Below are 24,555 nucleotides of genomic sequence, written 5' to 3' on the forward strand. Positions count from 1 at the left end.
GTTGTGAGAGAGTGCTAGCCTCTGGCTTGGTCTTTGCACTTCATAGTGATTTAGGTATTTAGGGCCTAAACTGTGATTACGGGACTGGAAAGGAAAATTTATGGTTCAGATTGCCTCACAAAATGTTTAGATATAGAAAGACATTTTCACAGGATTCTGGAATTGAATTAGGTTTTTTTTTTTTTTTTTTTTTTTTTTTGTCTGACAAAACATGACCATAACCTTTCTACTTTATTTTCATTTCTGTATTCTGTGTATCAACCAGAGATTTGTTCCCTGGATTGGAGATGTTGTTTTCTTACTTCTCTTTAATTGTTCATGCTGTGCTTCTGCCTGATAATGCTCTTCTTGCTCTAATGCCATCATTTGGTCTCATCCCCCTTTTAAAAGTTCATTTCAAATGCCATTTCTTCCTACAGGTTTTCCAGATACATATGTACCTATGCCTTTGAGCCCCATTACTCTTTTCTTGTGCTCTTATTATATGTTTTCTTGCGATATTAATGTTTGCAAATTTGTCTTATCACCACTGCTTATTTAAGCACATACAACCTAAATGTATTATATGAAATGTTCAAATTAGGCATGAGGCCTAAGTGCTATTATAATGAACCATTTAAAAGTACTTTTGTAAATTTATTTTTAGTGCTTATGAGATAATGGACTTGTATACCATAGTAACTAGGATTTATGATATATGTTATGATTTTATTAGTGATTACAAGATAACAGATTTGTATACCGTATACTAGGATTTATGATTACTGCTGTTTGATGGTGCCGGGTATTTTATGAGTCTTATCTACTAGATCCTATGACGTGTTATTCATTAAATTTTTAGATACATTCATGTAGTTTGAGAAATCATGTTGTAAATCACTACTTTAGTTAATATACATGGTACTGATGGGATACTATATTTAAAAGTAATAGCTTCTTGTATATTATTTTCTATATTTAACACTAGTGATAAAATATTTGTATGGAATCATAAAGTTCAGAGTACGTTTCTCCCCCCTTTATTTTCTTTTTTTGCTTTTATTGTATCTGCTCTAATTGTATCTTTAAATCATCAGCAGACAGATGTCTTAGAATAAAAAATCTCAGGTAAAGTAAATTTTTATTTAAGTTAATGAAAATTGAATTCTTTAGCTTGTCCTTTCAGAATGTGCTAACAGCTTGCTCTTTTAAGACTGGGCGGCACACTAGAGATGTTAACCTTTCCCTAAACCGAGATGGTCATTCACATTAATGGTCTGCATTTAACCATTTCTATACGAGCCATGTTTTTCACAATATTGTTGAGAGGGAATATTTCTGAATACTTTTTTTTCTGAAAACTATTAATCTGCATTTCTCTTAATTAGTGAATCTCTAAAGCCATTTGTTTGAACTATTTTTATATTGTGGATATAAGAAACAACCATGTGAGACTTAGATTATCTGTATTATTGTGGGAAACATTTTTGTACATTATATATTTTTTTGAGAAGACCTGTGAAGGACACTACCTTCTGGTTTTAGTACCAGGAATACTATTTGTACTGAGCAGGGACAAAATTTTTATCTTATCAGTTCTGACCCATGTAATCAGCTCCTTTTTCTACCTTAAATGACCTAGTAGTAAGACCACCTCTTGTAAGAATACAGGACTAAAAATAACAAGTACATCACATTTACATTTCATAAAGATTTAATTTGTTTCATTTTGTCAGCTTCTTTGCTTTGGTTTTATTACTTATTTTCTCAGGTACTTGAGTTGCATGTAAAATTTTGTAGTTTTTAAAGTTGTCTTATATAGATGCTTCTCACCTTATGATGGGGTCACATTCCGATTAGCCCATCTCAAGTAAAACAATCCACCTAGTCTACTCATAGTCTAGCCTAGCCTACCTTAAACATGTTCAAAATGGTTGCATTAGCCTCCAGCTGACCAAAATTGTCTAGCAAAAAACTTACTTTATAATAAAGTGTTAAAATATTACCTCATGTAATTTATTGAATGCTTATATCTGGCAACACAGTATACTGTAGAGTGCTGGTTTTATATAGAACCTTTACCACTGTTGTTTCCTTACTTTATTTTGAACATAATAGTTTTTGTTTTAGTTTGGGGCTACACAGTCTTTGGAAGATTTCACTGAATTGGTAAATCTTTGTAGGAAGAAAGGAAGAGAGAGGGAAGAGAGAGGAAGAAAGAGTGGGGGGGGGAGAGAAAGAGAAATGGAGAAGAGAACAGATCTATTACTTTTACTCCCAATTTCAGGGGATTTATGCAACTCAAGAAAAGCCTTACACCTAAGTCATTATTTATTTGGCAATATTTTATGATCTGTTGTGTTTATATTTTTTTTCCTTTTTTTTTTATTGGTGCACTGTATTCATACATCATAGTGGGATACAAAAAAACTTTTGTAGACATACATGCACCCATTGCCCAGTCAGCCCTCACCCAATCCCCACCCCATTCCCTCCCCATCCTTCCTTCCCTTGCTTGGTTTAGTGGTTGACATCTAGTATTATAGCAATTTATCCAAAATTAACAATGGTAATCTCTCATAACAGTTTCATTTGTCTGATACCAAGCTTTTGATGACTTAAAGATAACATTTCAATATTTCTTTTTGCTTTCTTTCTTACCAGAGAATGTTTTTTTCTTTTTTTTTTTTAGGTGAAACTATCATACATTTATTTATTTTTCAGAAAAAATCTATCCTAATATGGAATATGGACTCTAGATACCCAAAACGATCTCGAAAAAGAACAAAGCTAGAAGATATATATTTTCTGATTTCAAACCTTATAGAGCTACAATAATTGAAACAGTGTAGTACTGTTCTAAAGGCAGATATATAAACCATTGGAGTTAAATAAAAGCCTAGAGATAAATTCTTCCCTATATTGTCAAGTTATTTTTGACAAGGTTTCCATGAACATTTGGTGGAAAAAATAATAATCTTTTAACTAAATATTGTTGAAAAATAATAATTACATGAAAAAGAATAAAATTGGACCCTTACCTAACACCATATGCAAATATTAACTCAAAATAGATAAAAGACCTAAATATAAATCTTAAGACTATAAACTTTTAGAAGAAAATTTGGGTCATAATACCTTACAACATTGAAATTGGCAGTGATTTCTTGGATATGATTTCAATGGCACAGGCAACAGAAGGGTAAACAAACTCCCTAAAAAATAAAAAATATTGTATATCCAAAGACAATGTAAACAGAGTTAAAAGTTACTGAGAGAATGGGATAAAATATTTCCAAATGTTATATCTGAAGGTATATTAATATTCCAACTAGAAATACTAAAAACTAGCAACAATAAAAGCAAACAATACAATTTAGAGATAGGTAAAAGACTACCATAAATAATGAATCTCCAAAGACAACCAATCTTAGTTGTCTGTTGGATGGAAAATCTTTGTTTCTCTGGTTCTGGTGTGTGTTACCTATTTCTTCTTTGTAGTTAATCTCTTTGAGTATTTTCTCTAGCGCCGGTTTTGAAGACATAAATTCCTTCAGTTTCTGTTTGTCGTGGAAGCTTCTTATTTTTCCATCTAATTTGATAGAAAGTTTTGCTGGGTAGGAAATTTTTGGCTGGAAGTTGTTTTCTTTCAGAGTTTGGAATATGTTACTCCAAGCCCTTCTGGCTCTCATGACTTGGTTTGGGAAGTCTGGAGTGATTCTAATTGGTTTGCCTCTGAATGTCACTTGGCCCTTTGTTTTTGTTGCCTTCAAGATTCTCTGCTTGGCTTCCACATTGGTCATTCTGACAATTATGTGGCGTGGGGATCCTCTTCTCTGATCCTGTCTAAAGGGAGTTTTATAAGTTCTAAATTAGAAACTATGTGTTCATTTTTGGAGTGCTCATCTTCTAAGAGCGAGATTCTATTCTCCATGTGGTCTAATCGGTTGTTTGTACTTTGAATTGAGGTTTTACTTCATTAATTGCATCCTTTATCTCTTTTTGGCTCTCTCTGAATTCTTTTCGAAACACCTCTATTATTTCTACAGTTATTTTCCTGATTTGATCTTCTAGAAATCTCTGATTTTCTGTTTTATCGGGTTCTGATGTTGTGGGCATTCATTGCTCCAGTGTTATTCCTCTTTCCCATGATTTCGGAAGTTTGTGCCTTCTCTGGGTTCTTCCCTTGGGTCACTATGACTTCACTTAAGGTGTTCTGGATCTCGAGTCAGTAGTATCTCAGACCCTACTACTCCTTTACTGGGTTGTATCACAGAGTCTCCGACCCAGAGAGTCGATAGAGACTGCTTTAGACTGTGGGGGGTACCAGGTTGCACGTTCTCCTATGGTGTGATATCTCTGCCACCGCCCCTCCCCCACTGGGTCAAGTCCCAGGGAGTACAGTACTGGGATTTCTCCTCTGTGGCCCGCAATTTGACTCACTGTTCTTGAGTACGCAGATGTAGCTGTAGTGGATTTGGTGAATTCGCTGCTGCTGCTGCCGCCGGTGGCAATATGGCACCGCTGCCACGCCCTCGGCCGTGAGGCTGGCGTATTTCTTCTTGGTTTTGATTTCCACTCTGAATCCCTGTGGCTCACCTCGGCTTGCTGTACCCGTCCGGTGAATTTGCTGCTGCCGCCGGCAGTATGGCGCTGCTGCCGCGTCCTCGGGTGAGGCCGGTTATTTCCTCTGTGGCTCTGAGCTCTGTTCTTAGTCTGCTTTCTCTCTGGAGCCTGGTGATTTTTTTGTTTCTGGTGATGTTGTTTTCTGGCTATGAAAGGGGGTGTCAGCTTGGGCGTTCTCCTGTGGGGTGTTGTGACTACGGTGTGATATCTCTGCCATCACCACTCCCCCACTGGGTCAAGTCCCTGGGAGTGCAGTACTGGGATTTCTCCTCTAGGGGCCGCAATTTGACTCACTGTTGTTGAGTGCGCTGATGGAGCTGTAGTGGATTTGGTGAATTTGCTGCTGCTGCCGCCAGTAGCAATATGGCGCCACTGCCATGCCCTCGGCTGTCAGGCTGGCGTATTTCTTCTCTGGTTTTGAGCTCTGCTCTGAGTCCCTGCAGCGTGTGCTGAGCCCAGCCCCTGGGAGCTTTAGATGCTCCCTGCGCCTAAAAATCTGCCGAATTCTGCCCGGCTGTTCCGCAGCGGCTCACCTCGGCTCGCTGTCTGCCACTTCTCTCTGGAGCCTGGTAGGCTGTTGAGTGCATTGGTCTGGAGCTGTAGCCATCTGGTGAATTTGCCGCTGCCGCCGGCAGTAAGGTGCTGCTGCCACGTCCTCAGGTGTGAGGCCGGCGTATCTCCTCTGTGGCTCTCAGCTCCGTTCTGAGTCCCCTTCCTCTCTGGGGCTGGTGCTGCAAGGAAAGATGGTGCCTGCTGTTCCACGCTGTGGCTCCGGCCGCAGCACTGCAATCTGGTTTCTTTCTGGTGTCCTGTTTTTCCAGCCCTCTTTTTCTCTGTCCCTTGTAATTACATTTTTTTTGTTTCTCTGGTGATGGTGTTTTCTGGCTATGAAAGGCGCTGATTTTGTGGTAATAGAGATTGGTTGTTAGCGGGGCTCTTAAGCCCCACTTTTCTTGGTCGCCTTCTTCCCGGAAGTCCCCCTATATTTTTAAGTTATATTCACTAGCAGCACATTTTCAATAATAAACTATTTTAGCCAGGCGTGGTGGCGCACGCTTGTAATCCCCGCGCTTGGGAGGCAGAGACAGGAGGATCCCGCAGGTTCGAAGCCAGCTGTGCGCGCTGGCTTAGGAGACCCTGTTTCCAAATAAAAATGTAAAAATAGGTCTGGGAGTGTAGCCCGGAGGTAGAAGGGCTTCCAGGAACCCCAGTACCACCACCACCAAAAAAAAAAAAAACTATTTTAGATTGGTTCTATGATTCAGTTAATAAAAATGCTAAAAAGCAAAATAATAATAGAAGATACTGTTGCTAGAAAAATATTTTAATGAAAGGGTTAATGAAAATATTCCTAGAGTATCAAGCATCAGTGTTAAACCATTATAAAACAGAATAGAAAACTAAAGGTTCTCATAAAATTATCAAGGAATAGTTTAATACTTTGTAAATTGTGGTGATGGCACAATGTGAAAAACAATAACAAAGTAAAAATATTTGATTTGGACAACTAGCTAACTTAAGTGATGTCTGTTTAAAAATATACATAAAATACAGTTTTTTCTACTGTCACTAGAAATTTATTTTAGAAGTAATTCTTATCTTCTGTGTATCCACTATTATATTTTAATAGAATTTTATATTGAAGTAAGCAGATATCTTAAGATAATTTAATGACAAACACTCATGCAGTTTAATAATTAAGTATTTTGGTTGAATAAAGTAAAAGTGTATTACAGCTTATATCATGTATTATTTTGGTCCCATTTTATGTTGTGAGTATATAAAATATAGAGTAAATGTTTAAAGAAAAAAATTTTTTTGTCTAGATAATTTGTGCATGTGTGTGGGGACATACTAGGTTTTGAACCCAGGGACATTCTACTTTGGATCTATAACTGTAGTCGAATTTCATTTTTTTATTTGAAACAGGGTATCATTAAGTTGCTGAGACTGGCCTTGAACCTGCAATCCTCCTGTCTCAGCCTCCCAAGTACTAGGATTACATAGATGATTTCTATTTTATTTTATTTGTGCTGGGGATGGAGTGTATGGGTGTTCTACTTCTGAGCTACACCCCAGTCCCCATCTTTATTTTAAATTTGAAGCAGGGTTTCTCTAAGTTATGGAGAACCTCACTAAGTTGCTAGAGTTGGCTATGAACCTGTGATCCTCCTATCTCAACCTCCCAAGTCCAGGCATTACAAGCATGTTGCCACTATCCCTGGCTGATAATTTATTTATTCTAAAAAACATAATTTTAATCCTGAGGAAATTCTTGTTTTACTGGATTATAGTACGCACAATCCAACAGAAATTTAATTATTCAAATTAAAATGATTTTCTTCAAAAGACAGTGTGATTTGAATTGAGTTCAGAACTGTGTCTATACAGCCTTTTCCTTTATGATTTACCTGAATTTTACATAAATTTTCTTTTTCTTTGTGGTACTAGGGATTGAACTAAGGGGCATTCTTTCTCTAAGCTATACCCCCAGCCCCATTTTTAACTATTTTGAAACAAGGTCTCACTAAGTTACAGAGGTCCTCACTAAGTAGCTGAGGCTCGACTCGAACCTGTGATCCTCCTGTCTAAGCCTCCCAAGTACTGGGATTACACACTTGTACCACCATGCCTGGCTACATAAATTTTCATTATGAGTTACCTTGATAATAGTCTACCTTCTGTATCGAGGGTAGTACTTGCCTGCTGCCTGCCTGCCTGCCTCCCTTCCTCCCTCCCTCCCTCTCTCCCTTCTTTCCTTCCTTCCTTCCATCAGAGATGGGGGTCTCCATGTTGTCTTTACTGGCCTCAAATTCCTGGGTTCCAGTCATCTTCCTGCATCAGTCTCCTGAGTAGCTGAAACTACAGGCAAGAACCATGCCTGGCTTTGAGGTAGTAGTTTTTAAACTGTATCACCCAAATCACCCAAAAGAATTTATTGGTGACAGGTTTTTTAGGCTATAACCCTAGAAGTTCTGATTCACTAAGTTAGAGGCAAGACTGAGAATTGGCATTTTAAACAAGTTCTGGGGAGGATTCTGACATAGGTAGGTGGACTGCATTTTAAGAAACAGTATTCTAAACAGGATACAATTATAGGGTCAGAAGCTTAAGTCTTATTCAACTCTGATTCCACTAACATTTACTGACTAGTTAGTGTGTATCAGGTACTTTTTGGGGAGGCATTATAAAAATATACATTAGTATAACTGACTATTATTGTAGTGTGTAAATATAAGAGTTTTTTAATGTTAGGTATGGGCTAGTTTCCTAGCATCTATTTAGTAACTAAAAAAAAAAAAGTAAAATTGTTTTAATAATGGAAGGAAACACTTCCATTGACATTATGTACATATGTGAAAATACCAGTGCCAGTCTCAGTATTATGTGAGGAAGAGCAAGTGGGGAGGGAGCCATGGAAAGCCTATCAACTGTTGTGTGCATGTATGTTCCTATCACTGTGAGCTACAGTATGTTGTGAGACTGTAAGATCATAGTACACCAATAAAAGTATAAAAAAGAAAATTTAAAAATAAAAAGTTATTGCCGGGCGTGGTGGCGCACGCTTGTAATCCCGGCGCTTGGGAGGCGGAAACAGGAGGATCGCACAGGTTCGAAGCCAGCCGCGCGCGCTGGCTTAGGAGACCCTGTTTCTAAATAGAAATATAAAAATAGGTCTGGGAGTGTAGCCCAGAGGTAGAAGGGCTTCCAGGAACCCCAGTACCACCAAATAATAATAATAATAATAATAAATAAATAAAATAAAATAAAATAAAAAGTTATTTTGTTAAGATGGAAAAAATTGAAGGATCCTACAAATTTTAATTTATAAACATCAGCCTCCATAACCCATTGAAGCAAAAAAGCTTTTAGTGTTCTTACTAAAGTGGAAAAAGTTCTGCAGGCCCAAAAGTGAGCCAGCTACAGTAAAATTAGAAATTAACTATAAGAGCCAGGTGTGGTAGCACAGGCTTGTAATCCCACAGTACTTGGGAGGCTGAGACAGGAGGATCTGGGTTTGCAGACAGCCTCAGCTACTTAGTGAGGCTCTTTGCAACTCAGTGAGACCCTGTTTCAAAATAAAGAACAAAAAAAGGGCTGGGGTGTAACTCAGAATGTTCCTGAATTCCAAACCCAGTACTAAAAAAAAAAAAAAAAAATTATAAGAAGACCCAGAGTAACCACATAAACACATGTAGACTGAACCCCGCACTGCTGAATGAAGAATGGATCGTAGAAGAAGTAAGGAATAAAATTAAGAAACAAAAGAAAACAGAGACACGACCTGCCAAAATCTCCAGGACACCTTGAAGGCAGTATTAAGAGGAAGCACAGTCTAAATGTTTGCCATTTTCAGTATGTTCCACATAAAAATAAAAATAAAGAGGAAAAATTTATAGCATTGAATGCTCACTTCAGAAGAACAGAAAATCATCAAGTAATAATCTAATGACACACCTCAAAGCCCTTGGAAAACAGGGGCAGTCTAACTCCAAAGCCAATGGAAGACAGGAAATTATTAAAATCAGAGCAGAAAGCAATGAAGTAGAGAATAAAAAAGCTATACGGAAAATCAATAAAAAAAAAGATAAACAAGATAGATAAACCACTAGCCAATCCAACTAAAAGAATTAATCCAAGTTATTAAAATAAGAGAAGAAAAAGGAAATATTACTACCAACAGAGTGGAAATCCAGATGATTATCAGAACTACTTTGAAAAACTATACTCCAACAAATATCAAAATGGCCATTCTTCCAAAAGTGATCTATAGATTCAGTGTAATACCCATTAAATTACCAAGGTCATTTCACACAGACATAGAACAATCAGTCCTTAAATTCATCTTAAACAACAAAAAAATCTGAATAGCCAAAGTAGATCTTAGCAACAAGAACCATACAGGAGGTATCACAGCACCTGACTTCAAAGTAGGTACTGTACAACTGTATATTATAGAATGTGTCTATAGAACTGTATATTATATAATGACTACATAATATTTTTACTTATGTACATATATGTATACATAGTATGGTGTACTATGTAGTCATACTACAAAATTATAGTAATAAAATCAGCATGGTATTGGCACAAATACAGACATAGATGAGTAGAGAATAGAAGACTCAGAAACAAATCTGCACAATTGGTTTTTGACAAAGGGGTCAGAAAAATACACTGGAGAAAAGATAGCTTCTTTAACAAACAGTATTGGCAAAACTGGTTAACCATATGCAAAAAAATGGAAACCCCTTTCTCACTTTGCACAAGAGTCCATTAAAGATGGATCAAAGACTTGTAAATCAGACCAGAATCCTTGCAGCTCCTTAAGTAGGGCACAAGTCCAACACTTCAGCACATAGGCACAGGTAAAAAACGGTAAAAAGCCAGGCGTGGTGGTGCATGCCTGTAATCCCTGCGCTTGGGAGGCTGAGACAGGAGGATCACACAGGTTAGAAGCCAGCCTCAGCTACTTATTGAGGCTCTCAGCAACTTAGTGAAACCCTGTTTCCAAATAGAATATAAAATAGGTCTGGGAGTTTAGTCCAGAGGCAGAAAGTCTCTGGGTTCCACCCCTAGTACCCCCCCCCCACAAAAAGGTAAAAAGCTTCCTCAACAACACCTCAAAGGCACAAGAAATTAAAAGGAGGATCAATATGTGGAATTGCATTAAACTGAAGAGCTTTTGTGCAGCAAAGAAAACTATTAAGAACCTCAATAAAGAGCCTACAGAATGGGAGATAATTTTTGCCATCTACTCCTCTGATAAAGGACTAGTATCCAGAATATACTGACAACTCAAACTCATTGCTGAGAAAATAAATAACCCAATAAAAATGGGCAAGTGAACATTTTAGATACTTCACAGTAGAAGAAATTGAAATGGCCAATAAATAAATGAAAAAATGTTCATCATTAGCAGTCAGAGAGATGCAAATCTAAACTACTGAGATTTCATCCGACTCCAACTAGACTGAAAATCATTCAAAACACAAATGCGGGTGAGGGGGTGGAGAAGTGTGAACCTTAATACATTGTTAGTGAGATTGCAAATTAATGCAACTATTTTAGAAAACCATATGTGGGATTCTCAGAAGAATGGGAATGAACCTACCATATGATCCAGAAATACCATTTCTGGGTATCCACCCAAAAGAATGGAAATAAAACTATCAAACTAATGCATGAGTGTCTTTGTTTAAAGCCCCACATTTACAATTGCCAAATTATGGACGTCCATCAACAGATGGATAGATTACAAAACTGTGGGATATGTACACAGTGGAATTTTGCTCAACCATAAAGAACAAAATTATGTCATTTGTGGGAAAATGAATTAAACTGGAGAAGATTGTGCTAAGTGAGATTAGTGAGTTACAAAACATAAAAATCAGATGCTATCCCTAATATGTGGAAGCTAGGGAGAAAATGGGTCATAGGAGGAACTCTGGCTGAAGGAGAAACCTTAGATAAGTAAGGCAACCTAACAGGGTGCTATGAGGGGGGAAGAGGGAAATTCCTTAGTGCACATGATATCCATTCACAAACATCAGAGTCAGTCACTAAGTGGAACATGGGAAGGAGGGGATGAGGAGGGAATTGGGAAAGGGCTAAATGATATGTGCATGTATGCTACTACCATCTTGTGTCCCATTAAGATGTGTGACTACAGTGCACCAATTAAAAAAAATTAAATGCTATGAAAAAAAGAATCTTATAAAAGATTCTTCTAAAAAATTGGGAAGAAAACTGCTAACGTGTGAGTATGTAAATTTGCTGTTTTACATTTTTACTTGTCCAAGGCAATAATAATATTATAGTGAGATATGTATCTTTATTTTTTTTCCACCTAGTAAATATGCAACACTACATAACCAATCCAATTTGTCAATGTATAATATATGGCATGTGATCATGAGTAATATTACTGGCCTGTAAATGTATTATCTTTCTCATTTCACTATAGTTCCCATTTGTATTTCTTACTTGTATAGTCTGTTTGATATGACCAAAGCCCTCATTTGTTAGCATTAACATTTTACTTTTTTAGTTTTTGGTACTGGGGATTGAACGTAGAGGTATTCTACCTCTAATTTTTATTCCTAGTCCAATTTTTTATTTCTTATTTGGAAACAGGGTCTCACTAGGTGTCCCAGAGCCTTGCTACACTGCTGAGGCTGGCTTTAAACCTGTGATCCTCCTACATCAGCCTCCCAGGTACTGGGATTTCAAGTGGGCACCACCATGCCTGGTTAGCATTAACATTTAAACGCTTTTAATTTTCCATTTCTTACGAGTAATGTATGTTCACAGCCATCTGAGAGGAAAGCAGTTTCTTTTAAGCTATCATCCTCACTTACTGCTTTTTCTTTTCATTCTGAAAAATTGATTGATGTGCTTTGGTAATCTGCTTTGCGTAATAACTCTCAGAAAAATATAACTTATCACTTTCATGGAAACAGGGTGAGGAAAATGACAATTCTAAACAGACTCCTCTCTTTTATCTTACGCAGTACTTTAGAGTTTGATAGTGGTAGAGAGCTGATATTGGTGGCAGTGACTGGAATGACAGCACTCTTTACCACTCACTGATGGAAGTACAAAGCTGTCATGCTTGAAAGCCATGGATATGGTTTCTTGGAATCTGTAAAAAATGTGCAGTTAGGATGGTAGAAATACTTAAGGTTATTCTCACATGTTATTTTGTCATGAGCAAAGGGATAAACGTCACTGAGTTTGCTTAGCTCTTTTTTTCCTGCAAAAAATGAATATTCCTTAAAAGATGATAGCTTTTATATTAATAAGCCAAGTTTCCTATTTGTTTCTACATCTCAGTACCACTCTGTTCCGGTCATCTATGAATTATTGGAATATGCAAATATTTATTCTATTTATGATGAAGCATCTGTTATTATATTTCTAATATTGTCCAGTCTGTCACTTGTCAATTCTGAAAATTGTCAATTGTCAATTCCTAAAATGCATTCATTATTTGGAATGCTTTTTAGGAAAAGTTCACTCTTGAAATTGCTTTTCTTCTGTGAATTCTAACCCATAATTTTGTGTTCATTTTATATTTCTCTAAGAGTTGAGCATTTCTGAATATGTTAGGCCTTTTTCCAGCCTCATTGAGGTTTTAGTATCTTCTTGTTTTTCTCTTTTATGATATCACCTGGGCTCCATCTTTCCTCTAACATTTGTTATGAGTCGATGCATGTTTAAATTCCTTGGATTTCAAGTCGTTCCTGAAAGGGCTTACATTCATAGTATATACCCATCAATAAGACAGAAGGAAAATAGCCTCCAAAAGTTCCCTTATTTCTTGTTTTATCTGGAGGAAAGGAAAAAAAGAAATACGTTATTTAATGTTCTTTTCTTTGCCTTTTGCTTTCATCTGGAAGAATGTCCTACTTTAGTCACCAGGAAATATGAACCCTTCTTACATGTTCCAAGGGATCTTTAAATATAGTAGGAAGTTATTTGATTATAATAATTAAAAATTTAACTATTTGATTATCAGTATTTTAGAAATATTGCTATAATTTAAAAATTAAAAATGATCTTTATGCAGTCATGAACAGAAATGAAGATATTCATATAACAAGTTGGATGAATGTTCATAATTATTAGTAGGAAAGAAAGCAAAAGTTATTTTTTTTTATTTTTTATTTTTTTGGTGGTACTAGGGTAGAACCCAGAGGCTTTCTACCTCCGGGCTCTACTCCCAGACCTATTTTATATTTTTATTTGGAAACAGGGTCTCACTAAGTTGCTGAGAGCCTCATTAAGTAGCTGAGGCTGGCTTTGAACCTGTGCGATTATCCTGTCTCAGCCTCCCAAGTGCAGGGATTATAAGCCTGCGCCACCATGCCCAGCTGTATTTGTATTTTTTAACTGCATATATTTGGGTATATTTTTATTATGTGATTATAATTTCTTTAAAATTATGTAAAAAGATATATTGTATGAGAAAATTAATAAACCATTTGCAAGGTATAAAATGGATAATTTGAAACACCGGTTTGAAATTTTCACTTTAATAGTCTCTAATAATGAGAACATTCTTGAATAATGTTATTTATTTTACTTTATTAAATTTTCTTCTTGAATGAGAATGAACTTACCATGTGACCCATCTATACTACTCCTGGGTCTATCCAAAAGAATTGAAATTAGACCACCATAGTAACACATGCATATCTATGTTTACAGCAGCACAATTCATAATAGGCAAATTATGGAATCAGCCTTGGTGTTCATCAGCAGGTGATCAGAGTACAGAATTACAGAATATACATACAATGGATTCTACTCAGCCATAAGGAAGAACAAAATTATGTCATTTGCAGGGAAATGGGTGGAACGGAGAATATGCCAAATGAGATTAGTCAGTCCCAATAAGTGAAAGGTCAGATGTTTTCCCTCATATGTTAGGAAGAAATTGGGAGGTAGGAGGGTCTCTAGACAAAGGAGGTAGAGTGATTGAGGGTGGGGGGGGGCTCAGGGAAGGAGGCATGTAAGGGGAGGGGAGGGAGACTATGAAGAAGACACCTCGGTGGACATGATGAACCCACACAAATGTATCAGTGTGGATGTAAATGGTCTGCAGGGGGAGGTGAAGGACAGGGTGGAGCTGGCGTGGGGCTGGGGGAGGGAGAGCTCGTTGAGTGTAGTGTGCGTGTATATCACTCTGAACTTCATCGTGATGTATGGTTACAGTGCACCAATAACAAAAATATATATGCAGAGGAAAATGTTCTTTCCCAAATTCTTTTTGTTTCTCTCTTGTTTTCCATGTACTTCATTTAAAGTGTAAATGGTTCTTTGATCATTTAGGACAAGCTTGTTTTTATGGTCTTCCTTGTGGCCCCCATTTTTAATTCTTCAGTTCCTTATACTGGTTGTCTTTCCAGTCTGTGCGTAAACCCTGTTGATTCTGCCTTCAGTGATCGATCACAGCTGTACACTCCTTTGTAGAGCTATGGCTACCATAATTTGGCCAGGTCTTTCCTTACACAACAAGGAGATGGCAATAGTTTTCTATCTTCTGTGTCTTACCTGATCAGCTTTGCATATTGCTATTAAGTTTTGTGGAAACTCATTTCTCATCTTAATAATCTTTTGCCAAAAGCCTTCTATTTTATGGTCCCAATGTAACTTTTTAGATAAGTTCTCACTACAGTAGTACTTTCTTTCTGCAGAACATTTTGTTCTCTCCAGAATATGCTATAGTAGTTTCCCTCAACAATTCTTTTATGTTATTATTAAATTCAACATTATCCTTTGCTCAGTAAGTCCCTTAAGAGTTTGACTCTCCATTTATAGCATTTGTCTTCATTTAGGTATTTTTATCTTAAATATAGCTCTGAGCATTTCTAATCCCCAAATCCGGAATGTTTCAAAATGCAAAACCTTTTGAGCACCAACATGATATCTGAAGGGGAAACTTTTACACTTGACCTCATGTGATAGGTTTCAGTTGAAATGCAAGTGCACTAACAGTATCTCTATAAAATTATCTTCAGGATATGTTTGTAAGCTGTACATGAAACAGGTGAATTTTGTGTTTAGGCTTAGGTCCTATTTTCAAGGTATGTGTGTATATATAAATATACTCTTATTATATTTATATATACATATACACATTTGAAAATCTGAAAAAATATCTGAATTCTTAACATTTCTCATCCTAAGCATTTGGATAAGGAATACTTATTTGTAGATTTTAGTCTCTTGAGGGTAATGACTGTAAATATCTGCCATAATGCCTTCATTACTAAAATTCAAATGTTAATTGGATTACGAAGCTTACTTAATTTTATAATTATAAAATATAATAAAACCAGAAATGATACTGATTTTGAAGAATGCCCTTGAAATGATTATGTGTAATAAGGCTCTACTAAGGGTTTTATGTGTGTGTGTGGTTCTTGAGATTAAACCCTAGGGAATGCTACCTCTGAACTATAATCCTTGCCTTACTTTTTAAGCACTTACCACTTTTTAACAACTAAGCACTGCCTTGCTAAGTTGCTGAGACTGGCCTCAAATCTGTGATTCTTTTCTCTCAGCCTCCCAGGTACTGGGATTACAGGCATGCACCACCATTCCCTTCTGTGTTTACTTTCAATTTTATATTTTTTATCCTTGAGTATAACCTCATTTAAATGATTTTAATGCCTAGAGAACTGAGATTTTGCTGTAATTTAGGGAATGAAAAAATAGGCCCCTATCTAAAAATTGACTCACAATGGTTATGAAGTACAGTATTGTGAATAGCGTTTTTTTAATGCATAATTGTAAGCAATCCAATCTTCATAATCGATTTGAACATCTTTTGGAGTAATTGGTAGAATAACAACCTCCTGGCCGGGCGTGGTGGCGCACGCTTGTAATCCCCGCGCTTGGGAGGCAGAGACAGGAGGATCGCGCAGGTTCGAAGCCAGCCGCGCGCGCTGGCTTAGGAGACCCTGTTTCAAAATAAAAATGTTAAAAAATAGGTCTGGGAGTGTAGCCCGGAGGTAGAAGGGCTTCCAGGAACCCCAGTACCACCAAAAACAAAAAAAAAAACAAAAAAAAACAAAAGAATAACAACCTCCTTAAAGGAGCAAAGAAAAAAAAATCAGTAAAATCTTTTATACTTTATGGGGCTCATGTTTGTTTAGTTTTAAAAATAATAATTTCTTTATGTTTAAAATAATAATAATTTCTGTATGTTTAAAGAATTGACCCAGTTTACTACACAGAAATTGACATCTATGTGATGTATAGCACATGGATATAAAAATAAAAAATACATCTTTTAGAGCTATTTCTTATCAAGTTCACTGTTTCCTGTGCTGTATTTGCCTTTCAAATGTTCATTCCAGCAGGAAAAATTAACAATTTCCTTTTTGGTAAAATTATTGGTAATAAAGTGAAAAATTTACCTATTGAGGCAAAGGCCATCCTGAGGAAAATGTTTTATCTTTTAAGAGGATGAGCATTTAATAAAAAAAAAAATGTTGTCTATGCTTCTCATATAACCAGAAGTCAGTAGTTGAAAATGTTTGTGGCTTGTTTTTGAAAGCTGAGTTTTTAACATATAAATATTAATTTAGCTCCCATGTTATGCACTATTTAACACATTGAAAAACTATTAGAAGTTGTGTTAGGCATGGATTTTTTTTTTTTGTTGTAAAGCCATGCATATATTTTTTGTACTTGAAAGATCATTACAAGTGACAAAATGCTTGTTAATTTTTTACTTCCATATCAAGTACAAAAATAGTACCTTAAGAGGCAAAGTTATAATATTGCCATTATTTTTATTTTGTTTGTTTCTTATTACAGAAGACAAGAAAGCATAAAAGCTATTAGGCAGATATATTAGAAATCTGTTTTTATGTGGAGTTCTTTGGCATGCTTATAAACCTTATGATTAATTTAAAACACAAAGGGGTTTTTCTTACCATGAAACTCTAAAATAGTTAATTTTTATTAAGATTATAAAACTAGATATTAAAATTTTAATTTATGTGTGGAACTCCAAGTATAAAATGCTTTTTAAATTTTTAAACAAAGATATCAGGAGATATTTTGTGCCGAATATATTCAGTGAAAATGTTCTGGATACTTTTGCCCGTGATGTATTTATTTTTATTTCAGGGTTTCAAAAATGAGTTCAATTCTCTTAGACTTCATTTTGTCAAATTTAAGCATTTCTCTAATTCCATAACAGTGAAAAATGAAGCAGAAGGAAATTGGGCCTTTGCCAAGACTTGACATTATGGTAGGATTATTATTAAAAGCAAATCGCTGTTTAATCTGCCAGCAAACTCAGTGTTGAAGCTACTGCAGCGTGCTCATTTCCCTAGGGATTAGGGTACTCAGTAAACTAGACTGGGCGAATCTTATTTATTTGTATAAAAGTGACATATTACTGAATTATGTCATTTTTAAATTTAAAAATGACCTGTTACTTGATTTAGCGAATACAGTGTTAAAAATAGAATAATGCTTGTTCAGCTAACCAAATACAGTGCAGTGGATATTTGCCCATTTTATATAGCGTATCGCTTTCTTTGTGGTATTGATATTAGCCCTCAATGCCAGATTATTACATTTTATCAATTGGAAAATATCTGCTTGATATATGAAATTTTTCGTTCTTTAGTTAGAATTACTAATTTCATAATTTTCAAACCTGAGTTGAAGACTGGAGAGAAAATCCTTAATGTTAAATTACCTGGTGATGGAGTAGAAAAAGTGACAAGCTTTTATTGTCCTGCTGTTTTTCAGAGTGGAAACAGTTGTTATATTTTAAAGTACTTGGGAACATTATAGAAATTGTATTGCTCTAAAGTTGCTATGTATCTAAAATTAGAAACATTTGGCTTCGTTAGGCTTTTCTGCAATGATATAAAAAGTCTTTCTACCATTCAAACTTACAAGTTAACTTCTGTTATACAAAAAGCCTGAGTTGAATAAAGTTAGCAATTTTTTAATTTCAATGTACTGTTTTCTTTAAACCAGTATTCCATATTATCCTAGAACATTTTGGCTTAGAATCAGGTAACAAGGAAGGAAGTGTTTTTTTTTTTTTTTTTCCGTCCTTCCTTTTTTATCAGTTCATTTACATTTTATAGGCCATACTATTTTTATTTTAGAAAATCAATATTTTTTTCATAGTAAACTTGAATTTTAAGCCTTCCCTATTTTGATGTGCCTATATAGAGTTACTTTTGGTGTGAGTTAAAAATACTAATAAATCCTATGATTTTTTTTTACATTCAAAAGAAAGAATCAGGTTTCAAACTTAGTTCATTATTTTGGATGCATCAAATATCATAGCAAGTATACTATACCAGGAAACAACATAATGATACAGAAATCTTGGATTGTTTTGAGCCTATAATTTTTGTTATGTTAAATACTATTCCAGTTGTTATGTAAATATATCTGTATAGTTTGTGGCTTAGAAACAATACACTTTATATATGTATATATAAGCAGAGATACCTGTGTCAGTTACATTTTAAAGTTATACACTGTTTTAAGGCTATGTATTTATTCTTTAGAAAATATGACTTACATGAATATCTTCCGATGGACATAATATTGACAAAATATACACATATTACTTTAACAAACTGCCATGCAACAAATATATTAAGTAATGAAGAAATTGAATATATATGACCTAATCTAATTGACATTCACATTGAAAATTTACAACATAATATTTAAAAAGTATTTTTTAAATATTTGGCAGTAATTTCATTTTTTACAATTTAAATCTAAAACTCTTGTGAATGTGAGTTTGGAGAAACTTTCCCCTAATCTGTGACAACCTGAGGTACTAAACACTTTTCTCTTATTTCACTGTCTTCATAGGTAATCTTTTTGTTTCTTTTTGGATCTATCCAAGAGTTGTGTATTACAGCATTATTAGGCAGAGGATCAGCTTCCACTATGGAAACAACTCGCTTTTTCATTTTACTTTTCAAGACTTTTTGAAATTTTTGTCTAGTGAATGCATATAATAGAGGATGAAATATAGTTGTTCCATAAGCCATGACTAGAAAACACAATCTTAATTTTACTAAAAGGTCACTTGGGCCTAAACATAAAATTGTGGTATTTAAAACAGAAATTGGTGTCCAACAGAGAAGAAATGTAGAAATAATCAATAAAGACATTTTGAAGACTCTTTTCTGCCTTTCTCGCCGTTCACGGTGTCGCTTCATGGCTCGCCGGAGGGCAATTATTACAGAAACAGAAGTTCTTACACCAAAAACTACATTTCTCCCACCACTGCTCTGTGACATATCTGTAGTCTCATGTTGTGTGGTTAGAGAAATCGTCTTTTTCTTTCTTGCTTTCTTCTTCTGCCCTGTTGAAAATCTCGTGCCTATTCGAATATTAAGAGCCTGAAGTATCTTGGTGTATGTGATTAACATTACTATAACCGTGAAAAAGAATATTGGGATCTGTACAAGAAGGTGGTAATACATCCCCAGTTCAGTGTAGTATTCATTTGTACTGACACACAAAAGTGTCTTGTTTTCCCATGTATTTCCACTTTGAAGACTGAAAAAATTTACCTCAATAAAGGGAATTAGGAATGAGAAAAAAGAAAAAATCCAAATGGATATCATTAACATAACAGCTCTCCCCATTGTCAGAATTCGGTTTGCAGGTTTTACAGAGATGTCATATCTGTCCAGAGTGATAGCAAAAACGTTGATTGCTGTGGAGACACTTGCAAAAGAAACACAAGCCTCATGGAAACAGCAGATGAGAGCAGTGTTACTCTCCAGTGAAAGCAGCAGGATAACTATAGTTAGAGGAATACATCCCACACAAATTATTACATCAAGTACATGAAGATTCATTGTAATAATGTTACTGACAGAGTTGATTAAGTTGGATTTCATGCAGTAAAGTACTAATACGGTGAGATTGCTGCCAAGTCCCAACACAATTTCTAACATGAGAAATCCGGTGAGAGACACTTGGAAGCTTAATGGGTATGAGAGTGGTTGGTACATATTGGTGTTGATGTCATCAATGTCATCTCGCACAGTAATGTTAGATTCAGACTGCATGTTGGTTTCCAGAATGGGAGAAAAACACATTCTTTTGGAGCAGTTGACTTTTTTCCCCCTAGAAAGTGAAATAGAATAAACTGTTTGATATTTGGCAACTGAAACCATGTATAGAACATGTATTCTTGGTAAACAAAACATCTTCTTGTTATGTACTTCATTTTTACCTTTGTACACTATTAATGGAAATATAAAATCAGGAAAAAAATCAAAACTACATTGCTTTAATGTAAAAGTAAATTGTATTTTCCTTCAAAGATATAATTATATAAAATTGTTTTGTATAGTGCAAAATTATTTAATGTACCAAAAGGGGTTTCCTCATTTGGAAATATTTATTTTGGAGAATTTTGTATACTGGATATTTTTATTTTTATTTAATAAAATACTGGATCACACGCAAAACTAATTTTGTCTGCTGTTTTAAACTTTCATTTAGAAGTGTTGTGAGTGGATAGAAAATAAATGCTACCTAAATATGCTCTAGCATGATTAGTGTAGGTGTAATTATTCCTATGAGATTCCAAATGAACAGGACAGGTGTTCATTTGAAAGGATAAATGCCATAGAGCACAAGTTTGTTTCAAATCGTTTTACCCATATTGATTGAAGGACATAGTTAGAAATCAACAATGTGCTTGGGGATATCCAGTTATTTCCCACAGAAAGAGGAAAATATAAATATTCTGTATATCATGGTGAATATGCTCACTGAATTTTTACAATTGGCAAACTTATAAAAATTGGAAGAAAAGGGACATTATTCCAAAGCAAAAAAATCACAAAGCTTGGTAAAAGAACGGCAATGATGCTTAGAGTGATTTATTTTATGACCACACCCTCCCCTCATATCTTGAAGAAGAAAGTTGAAATTTAATACTTGAAGTTGTTATAAAGAATATGTCAGTTGATTTTATTTGATTAGAATTTTTAGAGTAAAAAATGAATATGTGAAGCTCATTTTTGGAGGAAACCTTTTGCATAATAAATCCACTGTATAGTTTTGAAGAAAATTAAGAAAATAACAAATCTCTTAGCTAATTATTGCAGATCTATATTTTAATACCTAGAGGTTTATAATATCTGTCTCTTATCAGTATATTCAGTTTAAACTATGAAACCATACAACCAATTGTATTGTACATTTCAGCTATAGCATTTTAACTACAAGATCATATTTAAACATGTTATAAAAGCTCATAATTTTTAAAATTTGTGTTAACCTTTCACTTGATGTTACTTTCACAAGTTTTAGAAGATTCATGTTATTTGGGGGGTTAACATTTCATAAAAAATGACAAAATTATTAATTTAAGTTGCATAAATATTACTAGATGCTTATTTTTTTCAAGTCAGTGGAGGTCTTAGCTAACACTGAAATCTTACAAAAATGGAAAATTTTAAGTGTGCCAAAATTTCTAGCTGATAGATTAAACATCAGGTCTTTGTCACATAAATTAGATTTATGATTGAATAAAGCAGAAATGTCAAGTTAAACGATCACTAAGAAACAGTTCTCTTTCGTCTTTTGCTAAATGTTAAACATTGTGGTGGGGTACATGCATCTTCTGACCTACCTGTTTGCTGTTGCCTTATGGGCCCTTGGGCTCACTGTGGCAGTTTTTCAGAAACTGATACATGATGTCATTGACAGATTTTGACATTAAATTTTCACTGACAACAGTGAAGTAGTTGTATTTTATTTCATGTCTTGTAGGATTTCTTTCACTTTTCTCTCCGATACTTCAACTGCATGAATTATGAGATTTAGTTAGCTGGATTTTTAAAGAACAGTACATCATATTTATATTTGTTTTTCCTTAAAAAGTCATGACCAAGAAAAACTTCCTCAAATGACAGAAATTACATTTCCTTTTCAGGGAGTATTTGACAGTGTCTCTTTATTTTCCAGAATTTGTGAAAACAAAAAAGGAAACATAAGTTTTCTGCTTCTAAAATGTGTTCAGGCATCCTTTTGTTATTATTGTAAGTCTTTTTCTATAGCAGTCCTTATTATTTTGAAATGATTTCTTGATCACATAACTTGCTTCATATTATAAATCCAGTCCATGCTCTTTTGATAAAATCCATGTGCTATTTAATTTGGTTTGTTTTCATTAGAAGAGGATACAGAATTGATCATAAAGCTCAGATGGAAAAATCCATTAGTCATATCAGTTGGTATAAATATCTGAATATTCAGTGAAGAAAACACTTGGTAAAGCTTCATTTTGCTTGCTGATAAAGTATGTCATTCTCCTTTTTAAATTTATGTTTCATCGTTTAAGAGTCAGTAGCTTGCACAATTCTGGTATTTTTAAAGTAAAAACTCTTCCTTTAAAAATGCTCACCATTTTGTTTTCAAGCTTTTATACTTATATTTCTTTTCGTGGTTTTCTTATGTAGCATTTCCTTAGGATACTGTTGATTTGTTATATTCCAGCAATAATGTAGACCTGTTTCCTGGTATTAACTCCTTAGTGTCTTAAAATCATGTGTTAGGAGAATATCTTGCAGTTCGCTGTCCAGAGAGCTAGGGAGATTCTCAGTCAGTTGCATTCTTCATATTGTCAGCTGTAAATCCTGAATTACTTGTTTAGGGCCCTTGTGAAAAAGAAAAGAAAAAAAAAGTGGGGGGGGGTTAAGAAACAGGGTTTCTAATAATTTCTAATTGAAAGTTTCTTTAAAAAAATTTTTTTAAACCATACAGTATTTGTTCTTGAAATAAGCAAACTTGTTAGATTCATGGCTATAGGCATAAAATTAAGTTTCTTAAAATAAAATACTCTCGTTTCCTAACAAAGGTTGTATATATTATATAGCATTGCAATCGTAACCACTAGAGAAAGGCTGTGTTTTTAAAAGTAATTCCTGCCTTCTTTGTTGAAGCTAAACTGTATTTTCAGAGTATGACCAGTTAATATACACTTTACCCACTGTCAGTCTCTCGTCTTTGTAATAAATTTAACATTTGCTGCTGTAAAAATATTTAGCAGCTTAATTATTAGCACATGGTTTGAATTTTAACTAATTAAAACAGATTCCATGATAAGATACTATTAATTTCCATTGATATATTGCTCATGTGGTTGAAATGTGAAAGATAATGCAAAAATGTAATCAAAGATTAAATAATTTTCAGTGTACATGCCAAATAATCTTAAGATAAAATTGAGTACTAAATAACTAAATAGTAAACATGATTCTTCTAAAAAGAGAAAGCATTTTTTGACAACTGAGCCGAATGATACTGATGACATTAAGAATATTTAGTATGTCTAAAATGACTTAAAAGATGTCTTCATAGTGAATAAACAGAGCAAATTCTTTGATCTAACAATTCACTCTAAAAATTTCATTTAAAATGCCTTAAAAGAAATAGCTTAAAATTACATATTTAACAATAAGTAGAAATAAACTCTAAAATTTAGTCTGAAATTTTTCCAAGCAATCTTACCCCACTATGCCAGTGCAAAAGCAGCTATATACTAAAACAAGGAACACATCTTACCTCTGCTAAAGCTTTGATAAATTCTTGATGTAGTTGAAGCGTTTCCAGTGTTGGTTGATTCATTTTTTTCACTTGTTAGTAGAAGATTGGGGGAAGAGGGTCATAAACATCTCTTCAAAAATGACCTTAATGAAAATATGTGCTGTACTGTGCCATTGTTTCAGCAGTACTGCTAACGTATGGAGGGGTAGTGCTGCCTAGAGGCTGCTGCAGTCTCTCAGGCTTCCTACTGTGGAATCAATAAGCATCTGAAAATACGTAATGAAAGTCATTTAACATACTGAAGGCTTTCAGTCTCTAGAGACACGTTCAGATCAGTCTTTCTAAAAAGGAACAGCAGTGCTTTTCAGACCGAAGCCTGTTCTGAGCAGCTTTTGCAGAATGACAGCCTACCTTGTTGCTTCTCTCCACTGCAGAGAGATGCAGTGCATTCACTAATTTTGATTGGTCAGTTGTATCGGGCTTAAACTGTGCTTCGTATGTATAGCAGGGATTCCCCCCCACCGTTTTATATAAGGATGCCTTTTTAAAAGGCTGAATTTATAAGTGATTGCATGTGGTTCATAAATAGAATATGAGTAAATTAGTCTTTTAAATTAAAACGTGTTTTCTGTTCTGGTTTGTTGGTCACTTATGCCAAACATTAAAAATTTCAGGGAGGTGCGGGGAGGGGTGTTAGGAAAGATTTCCATAGTAAGAAGTATATATTCTTTTCAAAGCCTTGATAGTTGCACTTGAAAATATTTTAGTGATATGTTTTTGGTTGAGGTTCTTTGTTCTACAAATAGAAACCCACTGCATCTCTATAGTGAACCACATTGAATTTCAACTAGTTTGTTTGTATTC

General features: G+C 34.8%; 2 protein-coding genes across 9 annotated transcripts in view; one reads left to right on the forward strand and one right to left on the reverse strand.

Annotated features, from left to right (window-relative positions):
• Positions 1 to 24,555, forward strand: part of COG5 (component of oligomeric golgi complex 5) — a gene marked incomplete at both ends in the record, with an annotated part of 279,247 nt that overhangs the window by 52,309 nt on the left and 202,383 nt on the right. The window lies entirely within an intron of this gene.
• Positions 18,927 to 23,819, reverse strand: GPR22 (G protein-coupled receptor 22; the record flags this gene model as incomplete). Its single annotated transcript, XM_080701113.1, has 2 exons — positions 23,703 to 23,819; positions 18,927 to 20,256 (listed from the first exon to the last, which is right to left on the reverse strand). Coding segments are annotated over exons 1-2 (1,332 nt in total). The 5' UTR covers positions 23,705 to 23,819.

The sequence above is a fragment of the Muscardinus avellanarius genome, assembly GCF_963383645.1.
Source record: "Muscardinus avellanarius genome assembly, chromosome: 9".
NCBI classification, from domain to species: Eukaryota; Metazoa; Chordata; class Mammalia; order Rodentia; family Gliridae; genus Muscardinus; species Muscardinus avellanarius.